The sequence below is a fragment of the Hordeum vulgare genome, chromosome 3H (genome assembly GCF_904849725.1).
Source record: "Hordeum vulgare subsp. vulgare chromosome 3H, MorexV3_pseudomolecules_assembly, whole genome shotgun sequence".
Taxonomy (NCBI): domain Eukaryota; kingdom Viridiplantae; phylum Streptophyta; class Magnoliopsida; order Poales; family Poaceae; genus Hordeum; species Hordeum vulgare.
This window is the reverse complement of record NC_058520.1, coordinates 597,537,028-597,552,125: the sequence shown is the minus strand read 5'-3', so window position 1 is coordinate 597,552,125 and position 15,098 is coordinate 597,537,028. Positions and strand designations below refer to the sequence as shown.

At 44.4% G+C, this 15,098-nt stretch overlaps 1 protein-coding gene across 1 annotated transcript; it reads left to right on the top strand.

The window, feature by feature from the left end:
- Window positions 1-308: 308 nt before the first annotated feature.
- LOC123445529 (PH, RCC1 and FYVE domains-containing protein 1-like) lies at window positions 309-6,980 on the top strand. The gene is made up of 9 exons (XM_045122519.1): window positions 309-393; window positions 1,532-1,618; window positions 1,705-1,794; window positions 2,418-2,498; window positions 2,606-2,800; window positions 2,936-5,038; window positions 5,416-5,562; window positions 5,995-6,356; window positions 6,478-6,980. The coding sequence occupies exons 1-9, from the start codon at window positions 322-324 to the stop codon at window positions 6,608-6,610; spliced, it is 3,270 nt and encodes a 1,089-aa protein (XP_044978454.1). The 5' UTR covers window positions 309-321; the 3' UTR covers window positions 6,611-6,980.
- The last annotated feature ends 8,118 nt before the right edge of the window (window positions 6,981-15,098 follow it).

Genomic DNA, 15,098 nt, shown 5'->3' with positions numbered 1-15,098 from the left:
CCAAGACACAAAAGCTTAAATTCTTTTCTCTCTCTCTCTCTCTCCCCTGCTCCTCGGTTCCTCTTCTCGTCTGGTCGCGATCTCTGCCCCCGAACCCACCCCGCGCCTCGATCCGCCCCGCCTCCCCTCCCCTTCCCTCCCCTCCCCTCCCCTCCCCCGGGCGCGCGTCGCCCGGGAGCCCGCGGAGAGCGGCGGCCGGCGAGCCCGGCACCATTGGCGCGCGCCTCGCGGCCCGGGCCACCGGCGGCGCTTTGTTCGGCGGAGCCGCAGAGGCCCGGTCGCCGGGCGGGCCGCGCGCGATGGGCCGGGGCTGACGCGGCCATGTCGGACGCGTCGTCGGATCTCGGCGGCGCACGGGCGGGGCCGCCGCCCGTCGAGCGCGACCTCGAACAGGTGCGGACGATAATTAATCCCTCCAATGGCTCAATTCCGCACTTGTTTCCGTCTCTGCTTGTTCGCGGGCGGGCTGGGTGGGTGGGTGCAACCGATGACTGCGTGTGCTCCCGCTTGGGTTCCCGTCATGCGCGGGGCCTCGTCTCCTGCTTGCCGGCTTACCTGCCGCTCGCGTCTGGGCGGAATTCTCGGGGCTGGGTGCTGTTCTCGGGCGCTCCTGTCCTGCTGGGGCTGTCCTCCGTTCGGGATTGGAGCCCTGAGTGCCGATTCTGGTTTAGCGCCACTATCCGCGCTGGGAATTCGGGACACTCAGTTCATATCATTTTTTTTCTTGTGTGTGTGTGTGTGTGAAGTTGAGTGACTTCCCGAGGGGATTCAGTTCCGGTGTGCTGTGTGTGAAGTTGAGTGACTTCCGGAGGGGATTCAGTTCCGGTGTGCTGTGTGTGAAGTTGAGCTCGCGCTGGGTAAGTGCAGGGTAGATCGGGACGACGAGCAGCAGTCGGTGTAGTTTTACTCAGCGGCCACGTTGGCCTTGGGTACATACATCAACGCGTTTCCGGATGTGTAGGTTGCTGCTATGCATTCTGCTTCTGTAAATCCAGCTCCCCTGCTTCTTTTTAGATGATGAAGTCAAGACAGGAGAGCAAGTATTGCTGCTTAGTGCATGAAAACGTCAATCTGAAGAACCAGCGACCAGTTACACCTGTTAACTCAAATCAGTTACTGGGGTGCTGTGTGCCGTTCCATATACTCAGATAGTTTCTCGTCTTATGCCTTGCGTGTTTCATTCCTTCAGTTTAAGCTCTGTCTGTACTCAAGGCCATATGCTTTTGACATCAGCTTCTCAGGGTTACACATTCAAGGGGACATATATATACCCTTTTGTTGCTTCTGGTAACTGATGAGATATGAATTGGGAATTCCTTTATAATATTTGCAAAGGTCATATTCATTTCTAAAAACACTTCCATGACTTTGAAACATTTGATGGTTATGCCATGCTATTTTGCTTTCCCATTTGGCTTCTGAAAGTCTGATGTTCCTGATCAGTTTATTATATATTTATATAATTAATATATTGAAATGCCAGACGAGGTCTGATACAATCTTTCTCTTGGTTGATTCTGGCTTTTGGCAGGCTATCACTGCTCTTAAGAAAGGAGCCTACTTATTGAAATATGGGCGTAGAGGGAAGCCAAAATTTTGTCCATTTCGGCTATCCAATGTGAGATTATTTCCGCTCGGTAACTTCGTATTTCTGAAGTTCTTCCTGATTGTCTCACATGTAAGGAGTGTTCTTGGTTTCTGCAGGACGAGTCTGTATTGATATGGTTTTCAGGGAAAGAGGAGAAGCATCTAAGGTTGAGCCATGTGTCCCGGATAATGCCTGGCCAACGGACTGTAAGTTAATTATCCTAAAAGTGAAATTTCTAGAAGGGGATCCTATCAGTGTTTGTCAATATGATGAACTTCTTGACCTGACTTGCTGTTTGTGTGTGCTTACCAACTCTCTGTGATGCATATGTATGTGGTTTTTAGTCTGATACACAATTCACACACCTTGTAGAGAAACTTTTGTTTAATGAATGCAGTCATTACTGGGGAGTGGGGACAAACACTTGCATCGTCTTTTGCTTGCTCTGTGGTAAACTGATTTGCTACTCTGGATATTCTACAGCTAGACGAGTTAGGTGTCAGCTTGTATGAGTTAGATTTCTGCTTTATCAAACTTTTGAGGCCTGGCAGTACTCAGTTTTGCATTTGAATAAGTTTGATTAGTGCTGCATTTGCATGATTTGGCTCAATAGAGATTTTTTGGCATGAATTTAAAACTTTCATGGTACGATTGTTTAATCTTTGTGGCCTGGAAGTTACTTAGCATTTGCATGAATTCCTTGTCATGGTACGATTGTTTAATCTTTGTGGTGGGATACTCGATCTTGGTCGTTAAGTATCCCCCTTGTGTTGAAGTTGCTGTGCAATCTTACTAACTGGATCTCCATTCTTTCATTTCTGGAATCTAGGCAATATTTCAGAGATACCCACGACCTGAGAAGGAATGTCAGTCCTTTTCTCTAATTTCGCATGACAGGTCACTGGACATTGTAAGTTTGCCGGCCACATTCCACGTTTATTTCTGCCTGTTCTCTTCCTTTTGTGCTTATACAAGTGTCATGCTTACATGGTAATATAATTGACTCACTGCTGTCAGATATGTAAAGACAAGGATGAGGCAGAAGTGTGGTTTGCTGGGCTGAAAACATTGATTTCACGAAGTCATCAAAGAAAATGGAGAACCGGCTCAAGAAGTGATACCATTTCGTCTGCTGCAACTAGTCCAAGGATTTACACGCGACAGAGCTCTCCGTTAAGTTCTCCTTTCAGCAGCAGTGACAGTCTCCACAAGGTAGTATTTACTATCCATGTATGTGAATTTGAATGATATTTTCCCCCAAAATTCTATGAGATGATACTTCTTTTTCATCATGTTGATAATACCATTACATCATGAAGATGAGTTCTGATAGATGCTGTACAACAGGATTTCAATGAAAACTACCGGCTCCGTAGTCCATATGGGAGTCCACCAAAGAATGGCTTGGAGAAGGCCTTTTCTGATGTTGTGTTATATGCAGCTCCCCCCAGGAGCTTCCTCCCATCAGATTCTAATGCAGCATCAGTCCACTCTATGTCTTCTGGACAATCAGATAACACAAATGGGCACTCGGGAGGCATCCCAATGGATGCTTTCCGGATCAGTTATTCAAGTGCTGTTAGCTCTTCAAGTCATGGTTCTGGTTATGATGACGGTGATGCTTTAGGTGATGTTTTAATATGGGGAGAAGGGACCGGGGAAGGAATTCTTGGCGGTGGTAGCTCTAAAATTGGAAGTTCCTCAGGTGCAAAAATTGATTGTCTTGTACCGAAACCATTAGAGTTTGCTGTGCGGCTTGATGTGCAGAATATATCTTGTGGAGGAAGGCATGCTGCACTCGTCAGTAAACAAGGCGAGATCTACTCCTGGGGTGAGGAATCGGGTGGGCGGCTTGGCCATGGTGTAGATTGTGATGTGGCGCATCCAAAACTCATTGATGCTCTTACTCATATGAACATTGAGCTGGTAGCATGCGGGGAATACCACACCTGTGCTGTTACACTATCTGGAGATCTGTATACATGGGGGGACGGCGCCTTCAAATTTGGGCTATTGGGCCATGGTAATGATGTCAGTCAATGGGTACCAAAAAAGTTGCATGGGCCACTGGAGGGTATACATGTTTCATCAATTTCATGTGGCCCTTGGCATACAGCCATAGTAACTTCTGCTGGGCAGCTGTTCACATTTGGAGATGGCTCTTTTGGGGTTCTAGGCCATGGAGACCGTGAGAGTCTCTCAGTCCCCAAGGAAGTGGAATCTCTCAAAGGGCTTCGGACAGTGCGGGCTGCTTGTGGTGTTTGGCACACTGCTGCAGTTGTAGAAGTCATGGTTGGGAATTCAAGCTCTAGCAATTGTTCATCTGGCAAGATATTTACATGGGGCGATGGCGATAAAGGCCGTTTAGGGCATGGTGATAAGGAATCGAGACTTGTCCCGACATGTGTGGCTGCTTTGGTGGAGCCCAATTTTTGTCAGGTTGCTTGCGGTCATTCCTTGACGGTGGCTCTTACGACATCAGGGAATGTGTATACAATGGGGAGTTCTGTATATGGTCAACTTGGAAATCCACAAGCAGATGGTATGCTTCCTGTACGTGTTGAAGGAAAGCTACACAAAAACTTTGTTGAGGAGATCTCTTGCGGTGCTTACCATGTAGCTGTTTTGACCTCTAGGACCGAGGTATACACATGGGGTAAAGGTGCAAATGGTCGGCTAGGTCATGGCAATACTGATGATAAGAATACTCCTACGTTGGTTGAAGCACTGAAAGATAAGCAAGTCAGAAGTGTTGTTTGTGGAACTAATTTCACTGCAGCAATATGCATTCATAAATGGGTATCTGGAGTTGATCAGTCAATGTGCTCAGGGTGCCGTCAGCCTTTTAACTTGAGGAGAAAACGCCACAACTGCTATAATTGTGCTCTGGTATTTTGTCATTCCTGCAGCAGTAAAAAATCTCTGAAGGCTTCATTGGCACCAAATCAAAGTAAACCCTACCGTGTTTGTGATAGCTGCTACAGCAAGCTGACTAAGGGAACTGCTACAGATGTGTACTCTTCTACCAAGCAGGGAGCTGCTGTACAGGGATTCAGTGACACGGTTGATGAGGAGCTGGAAACAAGGTCAAATGCTAAACTGTCAAGAATCTCTTCAATGGAATCATTTAAGCACATGGATAGTAGATATTCAAAGAAAAATAAGAAGTTCGAATTTAACAGCTCTCGTGTGTCCCCTGTTCCAAATGGCGGCGTTTCAAGATCCTTCAATCCTGTGTTTGGATCTTCAAAGAAGTTTTTATCAGCATCTGTCCCTGGATCCAGAATTATTTCTAGGGCCACATCACCTGTTTCAAGAAGGTCAAGTCCTCCACGTTCTACAACACCAACACCTACTCTGAGAAGTTTAACTTCTGCTGGAAGTGTCATCAATGGCACCAAGCCAACAAATGATAGTCGAACTGAAGAAGTTCTAAGTTTGAAGTCCCAGGTTCGCACCATGCTGTGTTTTCTCTGTTATAAGTGTCCTAGAATTTTCAGCTTCCTTGTTGCAGAGATATGTTGATTCCTAGTGCTAGCAGGCAGCATTATTAAGTGTGTTCCTGTTTACCCCTGTGAGTCTATGCCTCTATGGTGTACTTAGTTATAACCTCTTGTTAACATTAACATGATAGATATTACTCGTTCAACTGTACCAGATAAAATTATATTAACTAACTATCAATCTATTTAATATGGAAGCAGTTCTAAACACTACTTAGGTATACTATCTGTTATCTCTTCTAGTTCGATCATGCAAAAAATCAAGCAAATTTCTCTTAGGAGTGAGGACCTGTTTGCTGTTATAGTAAAGCTCTTCACTGCCAGGTGGACAATCTTACTAGGAAGTCTCAACATCTCGAAGTTGAATTGGAGAGAACCACCAAGCAATTGAAGGAAGCTATTGCCATTGCCGGGGAGGAAACCGCGAAGTGCAAAGCAGCAAAGGAAGTAATCAAGTCACTTACTGTACAAGTAAGATTGTTTTTTGTTTGTATATATGCAACATTTTCATCTCCGTACAAGACCATGTAATCAATTTATAATTATTATTATCTTATCAGCGAGAATTTTTATCATGCACAATTCTGTAGAATCAATTTCTCTATTATTATGGATCTTATGGATGAGGGAAATATCTACAACTGTGATCCACATCTGGCTCATGTTTTATGATGTGTATGCTCTGCCAAGACATGAAACCTTAATGGAATGGGTTTTGGTATAGCGCAAAATCGAACTGTTTCAATAATTAGATTCAATTAAAAGTTGCAATCTCACATGATCAATGTATCTATTAGCCGGAATTGGTAAAATTATTGTTTGCTAGAAAGAGAGAGCTCTTGTCACTCGTGCTACATGTTTATGGCTGTTGTCTAAGTGCTGCCAGTTTCTCTTCCATGATAGTTGAAGGGGATGGCGGAAAGGTTACCTGGAGGAGCAACCAAGAACGGCAAGCTGCCACCCCTTCCTGGAATTCCTATACCGAGTGACATATCAGCCATAGTTACTGAAAGTTTGGGCAGCCCAGGAAGTTCAGGGGAACAAGAACAAATTTCAGATGGTTCTAACGGATTGCTTGTTCCTAATGGATTAAGTTCTGTTAGGAACAAGGCAGGCCATCCAGAAATGACCAGTAATGGAAGTATACCGTCCGATGCAGAATCCCAACACGAGGCCGAATGGGTAGAGCAAGACGAACCAGGTGTTTATATCACTCTCACTGCCTTGCCTGGAGGGGCCAGAGATCTCAAGCGAGTCCGGTTCAGGTAAATGCATTCGAATCCTATCCAAAAGAGAACTTTTGTATCGACTCCTGTACCTTTTCATCTTGTCGCCCATTCGTGTTGAGTTGGTTCATCATTTCATTATTGGCCTTTGTGGATGCAGCCGGAAGAGGTTCAGTGAGACACAGGCAGAAGAATGGTGGCAGGGGAACAGGGCAAGGGTGTACCAGCAGTACAATGTTCACATGGTTGACAAATCCATTGCGGCCATGGATCGTGAGATTGCAACTCACTGACTTTTGACTCGGACACAAACACACACAAAAAGAAACCTTGATTATAAGTGGAATTGAGGCCTCATACAGTGAGTGTGTGAAGGCTCTCTTGTCAGTCAAGGTTTTCGCTAATCGTAACTAGCATTTACATTGGCCCATGAAAGAGATTCTTGCTGTTAGGAAAAAAATGGACATGTTTATAGTTTTTCATAGTTATTTTCTCTGCCCTGTTCTTGACCTTCTTTTCTAGTGTGGAAAGTAGATTTCTCTTACAGAAGTTGTACAGTAAATGTCTGGCAGAAGTTAATCCCTTGTAAATGCTTACTGATGCAAGCGCATCAGTGCTGTACAACTCCACACTATAACACTGGCGAGCTCACCTTTGAAGTTATGTACTCCTTCTGTACGTAAATAATTGTACTAGCTAGTTCTCTCCAACTATAATTATTTAGATACAGAGAGTGTAAATGCTAATGCTTATGCGAGCGCATTGGCAAATATCATGTATTTACTTTTTTTTTGCTACAAGTTAGTGTACATATGAGTTAACATTGGCGAGTTTTATAACGTTATTTGCCGATTTGAAGTCTCGTGACAGTTTTAGAATTATGCTTGAATGAATTTAAAACAAGAAAGCAAAGTAAAACTAAAAAAACATTCACATGTACTAGCGATGTTTAGATAAGTCGTAGTAACATCCACTCGATACTTAAGTACTCCCTACGTACCGTACTACGGTACTTAATTCCTCCGTTCCTAAATATAAGTCTTTTTAAAGATTTTATCGGGAAACTACATACGGAGCGAAATAAGTAAATCTATACTTTAAATTATGTCTATATACATTCGTATGTAGTTTTCTTGTTTAAAAGAGATTTATATTTAAGAACAGAGGGAGGGAGTATAAAAGAGACCTCAGGGGAATACATTTCCGTCCCTGGTTGGTTCTGGTGGGCTGAGCATCCAAGGTTGTGATGGGCTGAGCATGTAAGCTTAGGGTGTTTGTTTGTTGGCCGAATAAAATTACTCAATCAGTTTGTAAAGCCTCCCTGTTTGTGGCACAGGGGAATGCGTTCCCCTCCCTGTTTAAAGCCATCCTACACATACTCCCTCCGTACTTAAATATAAATATTTTAAGATATTTTTATTAGATGTCTACATGCGGAGCAAAATGAGTGAATCTATACTTTAAAATATGTCTATATACATCCGTATGTAGTCCATTATTAAAACCTCTAGAAAGACTTATATTTAGAAACGAAGAAATTAGTTATTTGATGAAGCCATCCTAACCCCTAAAAAAAAAAAAAAATGAAGCCATCCTACAGTGCTGCTAGTGCAAGCTCCACGCCGCGACGCTGAGCTGCGGCTGCTGCTGCTATCATGGTATGAACCATCACAACATGTACGTAAGTTGGAATGGTTGACAAGGACGAGATTGTGCATCGTGCATCGTGCATCATATCGCAGCAAACAACATGTTGAGTTTGTTTTGGAGATCGTTCTCAAATATATTTGTTGTGTTTCTCCAGCATCACACATACGCAATCATGCTATGACACCTACTCCCTCCGTTCCTAAATATAAGTCTTTAAAGAAATTTAATTAGTGGACTACATACGAATGTATATAGACATACTTTAGAGTGTAGATTCACTCATTTTGCTTCGTACATAGACTCTTAGTGAAATATATCCTACTCCCTCCGTTCCTAAATATAAGTCTTTCTAGAGATTCCATTAGTAGACTATATACGGATGTATATAGACATATTTTAGAGTGTAGATTCACTCATTTTGTTTCGTATGTAGACTCCTAGTGAAATCGCTTAAAAGACTTATATTTAAGAACGAAGGGAGTAGTAAGGACAGCTGCAAGCATACATTTATTTGCTGAAATTTGCTATTAGTCCTTCGGCCCAAAGCCCAGCAAAATTAAAAAATTCTCATGGCCCATTTATGCATGACTGTGTGTGAGTGGGATTAATATTTAGTTACACATCGCTAATTGGAATAGTGTTGCATCATCTTATAAAGTGAGCTCTTCTAGCACTTGTACGAGCGTGAAGAGAGGAGACCTAAACGGACGCGCTCCTCCTCCTCGCTCGCCTTGCAATGTCATATAGAAAGTCTATTCGTCACCCATGCTGCAAAATTTCTTATTCTTCACCCAAGTAATCTTACGGCCGTTTTATAAATAATTTACAATTGGAATACCAATAGTTACATTAATATTAATTCATTATGTAAAATGTGATGATATTTTTTTCAAAATATAGGTCATAAGACCAGAAAAATCGCATTTCATGTATATTTTACACTATGTTATTATGTTTGTAATTTTATGCGACATATTTTTTTTATGCTGGCTATATATTTTCTTACGGTATCTTTTTATGTATGAAATAAAAAATGATAAATGTAGTATATGATAATGTTTAGGTAGTATATTTTTTTTTGATAGTATGTATCATATTTTGTGTATGTTCTATTTTACGTATAAAAATATATGTATTTCATGAATATAATAAAAATAATAAGTTAATATATATACCACCGCATTAAAGATCTTAGACAGCAAAGATGCAGATATTGTTTGCTACGATGTGACGCACGATACATTGATGGGAGACGATCCAATTTAGACGAGTAGATCTAAGACTATTCGTGCCTCTTCAAGCCCCGCATGGAAGGTTTTAAATCGAAACTCCATTTTAAATCAAAACTCCATTTTTTCATCATATATACATATTTTAAATCCTGGTTGATATGTTTTAAATCGAAACTCCATTTTTTGTTATATATACATTTTTTCTGAAGATGATGAGCTAGCTCAAGATGATGCTTAAGCTTTCGTAGAAGAATCTGTTGAAGAACTTCTAGCTCGTCTCAACATAGCACCCACAGGGTTTGGGTCTAGGTATTATGTGCCCAAACCCGTACCGTCTCAATTTTTTTACCCATACCCGTATTCGTATCCGCACCCCGGGTTTCAAAATGTTCCCACATCGGGTAATACCCGCGGGTAAAAATACCTGTGTATTTCAACATTTTGAGACATAAGCATTTGAACACATATATACATCATTTCATCACAAATGTAGAACATTTTAACACATAGATTTTAACATTTCAAGATATATATACAAGATTTCAACACATTTCTACAACATTTTGAGCACATTTATACAACATTTCAACACATTTATATAACATTTCAGCATATATGCACAACATTTCAGCACATGACACAAAAGTAGGGGGTGGCGCATTGTGGATCGGGAATTCGAAGGGTGAGGGCGTGGCTGGGTGCCTTGTCAGCTTAGTTTTTTTCAATCTATGTCAATGACATATGGGACTTAGGCCCTGTTTGGAACCACCCAGATAATATAATCTGGTTTTTATAATCTATTGTATTTTTAAAGAGGACAGTTTATATTATAGATTTTATAAACTAGATGACCAGATTATTATAATCTCATAATCTGCTCTCCCCCAGCTAAAATGAGATTATGGATTACAAATGACGTGTTACCCTTGTAAACTTCAAGAGAATTACGCAGTGCCACCACCACTTTCCTATTTTTCCTTGTATACAGAGGGCAAACATGTCATTGTACAATTTAAAAGCTGGTTTACAGTTTATCTATACCTAATAATAAAGCGGCTATTGCTTCCGTCGGAAAACCCACCACGACATTTACAAAAAAGCCCCTGACGTTTCCTAAAATCAACCCGCAGTCCGGATTTAAGTCAAAGAACGAATCGTTTTTTAAATTTTACACAAACCATCCTATATTTAATCCAAACTAACCCACAGTCCAGGGGCCTCTTTCTTCAATCTCCACCAACTCCCCTTGCCGAACCCTAGCTCGCCAAGCCAAACAGCAGCCATGCCGGCGGCGGTCACCTGCTCCGTCAAGTGCCGCCCCCACCACCGCCTCTCGACGCCGCAGCTCCCCGCCGCGCTCGAGCTCCTCCCCCGCGGCGCCCCGGCCTTCGCCGATGAGCTGCAGGCGACCCGGTGCCGGACCCCGCCCTCCCTCTCCTTCGCGCGCGCCTCCGACCAAGGGGGAGCCCTCCCGTGCCCCTGCCGAAGCCCGCCGTCCGCGAGACGGGCCCGCGCCGCCGTGGCGGGGCGCGAGGAAGCCGACCCTGCCTCTCCCATGGCCGCGGCCGCCGTGCTCGCCGGCGCGCAGTCGCGGCACGCCATCTTCCGCGAGGAGCTCGTGAGGAGAGCCTACTACACGACCGATGAGGCCCACCGCGGGCACTCGAGCCAGCCCGCGGCTACATGTTCTGGTCTCCACTGAAGTTCAGCTAGCACTGAATTGGAGAACATCAGACAACTACTTGAGGATGTTGATAAGAGTGGCTACTGAAGCAGCCCCCGCCGGCGCCACTAGGCTGCTTGCTGCTCGCGCCGTCTCCGCGCGCGCCATAGCTGCACATCCCGCCGTCCTGCTCAGGACGCTGAGAATATATGCGGCATGCGACGTCTAGACTCTAGACGATCTGCGACACTCTGCGTCAAGGAGATCGGTGTAGCAGTCTGCATTGACGAGATCACCCGGTATTCTAGGTGGCCGGTACGCTGTCCTCCGCTTCAAAGTGTCAAATGAAATTTGGATAGTACGTGTATATGCATCAGGGCTGGTTTGGTCTTTTCCAATGCTTATAAATGTTAAAGGAAAATGAAAATCAAAAGTAGGAGGAAAATGGCATGATAATCAAGGAGCCAACGAGCTGAGTGGCAAAAGTGCGAAGCCAATCTTGAAAATGACAATTTTAAGAACCCATATATTGAAAGTGGCAAATTTCTAATTTTCTCCTCGGTAATTGGTGCAGATTGCGGTTTTGATATTTTCTCAGGAAAGCTAGCTACTATTGTTTGCTATTTTGTTAGTCCAACAACGATTCCACAAAAAAGGAAATCCGAGTAAACTTCCATCAGTTAATGAGTCTTAGTTTTGCTCCGTTACAGTTCTGTTTTACTTTTATGGTTACAACTGAACTAGAGGATTTGATTCACACTTTAGTTAATGAAGATGAGATGACAAGGTTGACTGCATGAGTTTTTCTCATTACAGTGATGTGGTCCTTTATTAAAGGATTCAATGCATCTCGATAAATTCTAAGCTATACTGTATTTTTGATGTTTCTAGATACCCAAGCAAGGGAGACAAAGATAATGGATGGAGTAAGAAGAAGAAAAGTGAGTTAAACGTGAACAAAAATCCGTACACCATTAGAATATGGGGGCTGCTACGCGTCCACCGACGGATGTTTAGTAAACATCCGCCACCTCAACGACCGTTGGATGTATCGGTGCAGCCGTCCGATCTACGTTCCCGCACTCAATAGTTCATGAAACAGAGGTCGAGTTGCAGAAACAATAGCCGCGTTGGGAAAACAATAGATGCGGGGACAGATCTCGCGGTGCCTCATCCTCCTCGCGCTGGTGGGGCTGCTGCTGGCGCTCCTCCGGCCGCTGCCGTCGATGTCCGTGCGGTCCTTGCTGACGCTGCTCGCCGTGCCCAACACCGACCTTCCGCAGCCGCCCTCGGCGTTCGCGGCCGCCACGGCTCTGACCTTGCCGACGTGCTCCGCTACCACGTCCTCCTCGCGTACCTCTCCCCCGCCGACCTCCGCCGCCTCCCGGCCTCTGGGAAGCTGGTCACCACGCTGTTCCAGATTCTGAAACAACTGCCCAGTTTCTGAAACAACGATCCAGTTTCAGAAAACGGTTCGCGATTAGACGCTGTTCCAATTTCCGAAACAACTACCCAGTTTCTGAAACAACGGTCCAGTTTCAGGAAACGGTTATTAGGTCGAAGCGAGATCCAACGAACGAGCGGCCGACGGATGGATCGCGCGGATCAGCCGGTGGAAGGTAAGACTTTCCCTTAGAATATCTTTGCCTTCGAGTCCGATTCTTAGGCCTTGCATGCATTCTCCCGTTGCAACGCACGGGCTCTTTTGCTAGTATAATCTGACCTCCAAACATACCCATCTGGATTATTTTTATAAACCAGATTATATAATCTATGTTCATAATCCAGATTATCATAATCTATTATGGTTCCAAACAGGGCCTTACTTGACAGGGTGGTTTGTGGTTTATTATATGGGTTTGCGGGTTCCCGGGTTATGGGTATTATCATACCATACCCGTACCCGCCTTACCCGTTGGATATAATCATTTTTTATTTAGAAACCAATGGTATTTTTATTTCCCATACCCTTACCCTATTGTGGTTTTTACCCGGCGGGTTTGCAGGTATCGGGTATCCATTGCCATGTTGAAGCGCGTGTGCCACGAAATATTGCTGCCCAGCTTGAACATCAAGAACACACATTGGACAAAGTCCTAGCCTCCTAGGAACCTTAAGATAATGGGTATCTACTCATAGACAATTAACAATCTTTTGTGGCCATCATGCATTTGTTTCATTGCAACCTCAGCAGCACCCCGCCGGCTGTCGGGGAAGCTTGACTGCAGCACCACCTCCACGCGGAGGTGCTCCATTGCAGCACTGGCTGCACCATCCAAGCTCCACCGCCGCAGTATCTGATGATCCCATAGAAGCTTCACTGCAGTGCAGGGCGATGGCGGCGGGGGTGCTGCGACGAAGCACGCGGCGGCGACACGCAGATCCGGCGAGACAGCACGGCAGCGACGGTGATCCTGCACGCATGCAGTAGCGATGGGTGGATCTTGCAGCAGGAAAAACGATCCTGGAGCTCATACGCCAGTGGCTAGGAGTGGTGGTTTGCGCCTTTTCTTGCAGTACAACGCGTCGTGCAGCGACGATGAGGTCGGGCCTCGCAGAGTCGTCCGAAAGAAAACTGGAGGAGATGAAGGGGAGTTGAAGGAAGAAGACGACCGGAGAAAAGGATGAGGGAGAGGAAGGTGGATGGGGCGGTGGGTCGGTCCCATCTAGATGCGTGGCATGCAAGGATAGCGTCAAGGAGAGACGAGAGACGAGCGCCGCAAGAACCAGGTGGATCGGACGCTTTGTGGGGCGGTTGATTCCAGCCGGAAATCGGCCGATTTAAAACAAACTTTTTTCCAATGAAAGATGCACACATTATTTCTGCGAGGCCTGAAATGGTTGAGAGACAGCAAAGATGCACATATTGTTTGCTACAATGTGATGCACGCACGATACATTGATGGGAGACGATCCAATTTTTTTTTTTTTTTGAAAGATCCAGCAGATGATCTAAGACCATTCGTGCATCTTCAAGCCCCGCATGGAAGGCTAAGGCGAGGTTGACGACAAAGCTTGCCAAACATCCTCCAAAAAGCAGCGCTATCCAACCCACAATAGTCGCCGCGCTCGGCCCATCGGCCGCTCGTGTTCGATCACCAGAAGAACCACGCCGACGGTTGCGAAGGAGGCGGCGATCACGGCCCAGAAGCACACGACTCCCCATCTGCCTCGCTGGGCGGGCTCCGCTAATGCGATCTCGGCGTCGCCGGCGCCGTTGGGGACTGCCAAGATGAGTTCGATCAGCCTATCCCACCATGCCGAGAAGGCGCCGCCGCGACGAGGCCACCATTGGAGCTGGGGTTCCCGACCTCGGCCATGGATGTGCATGCAGAGCTCGATCGGTTAACAGGGAAACTAGTTTGATAGAGTACGTGTAGAACACGTACGTACCTATATGTATATCACTGTACGTACGTAGAGTCCGGCCTGGTGGAAATTAATAAGGGGAGTACTGGAGCCGGCGCGTCGGCCTTAGGCCTGTCGACCCCTAGCCTTCCGATTTTTCCTGTTGTAGTCGTTCGATCCAGCCTCCCGCACGCGTTCCTTCTTCTAGATTTCCTATTCACCGCTCCATGCGAAGCTATGTCGACCCTTCGCATTCGAAGGGAAGCGGAGCGATTTTGTTTACAAATTAGAAAATTTTCATGTTTCAAAATTTGTTCACAATTGAAAAAATGTTCGAGTATTTTTTTTTCATAATTCAAAAAATGTTCACACTTTTATAAAATTTTCATGAATTTGATATTTGATCATGTTTATTTTTTTTCAAAATTTGAAAAATGTTCGCAGTTTCAAAATTTGTTCGCAGATTCCAAAAAAGGTTCACATTTTAAAAAATGTACCCATTTTAAAAAAACGAAATTTTACAAAATGTTCATGCTTCAAAAAATGCTCTCATTTTCAAAAAACCAGTCACAATTTTAAATTTTGTTCGCGAAATATAAATATGTTCCTATTCTTTTAAAATTGTTCGCGCTTCCAAATTTGTTCAGGATTTTTCAAAATTGTTCTCAGTTTCAAAATTTGTTTTCAAGATTCAAAAAATGGTTGTGCTTTAATAAATTGTTCGTGCATCCAAATTTATTCGGGGTTTTTCAAAATTGTTGTCCACTTCAAAATTTTGTTCTCAAGATTCAAAATATGTCCGTGCTTTAAAAATTTGTTCGAGCTTCTAAATTTGTTCAGGATATTTCAAAGAGTTTCTTTGTTTCAAAAATTTCTTCTCAAAATTCA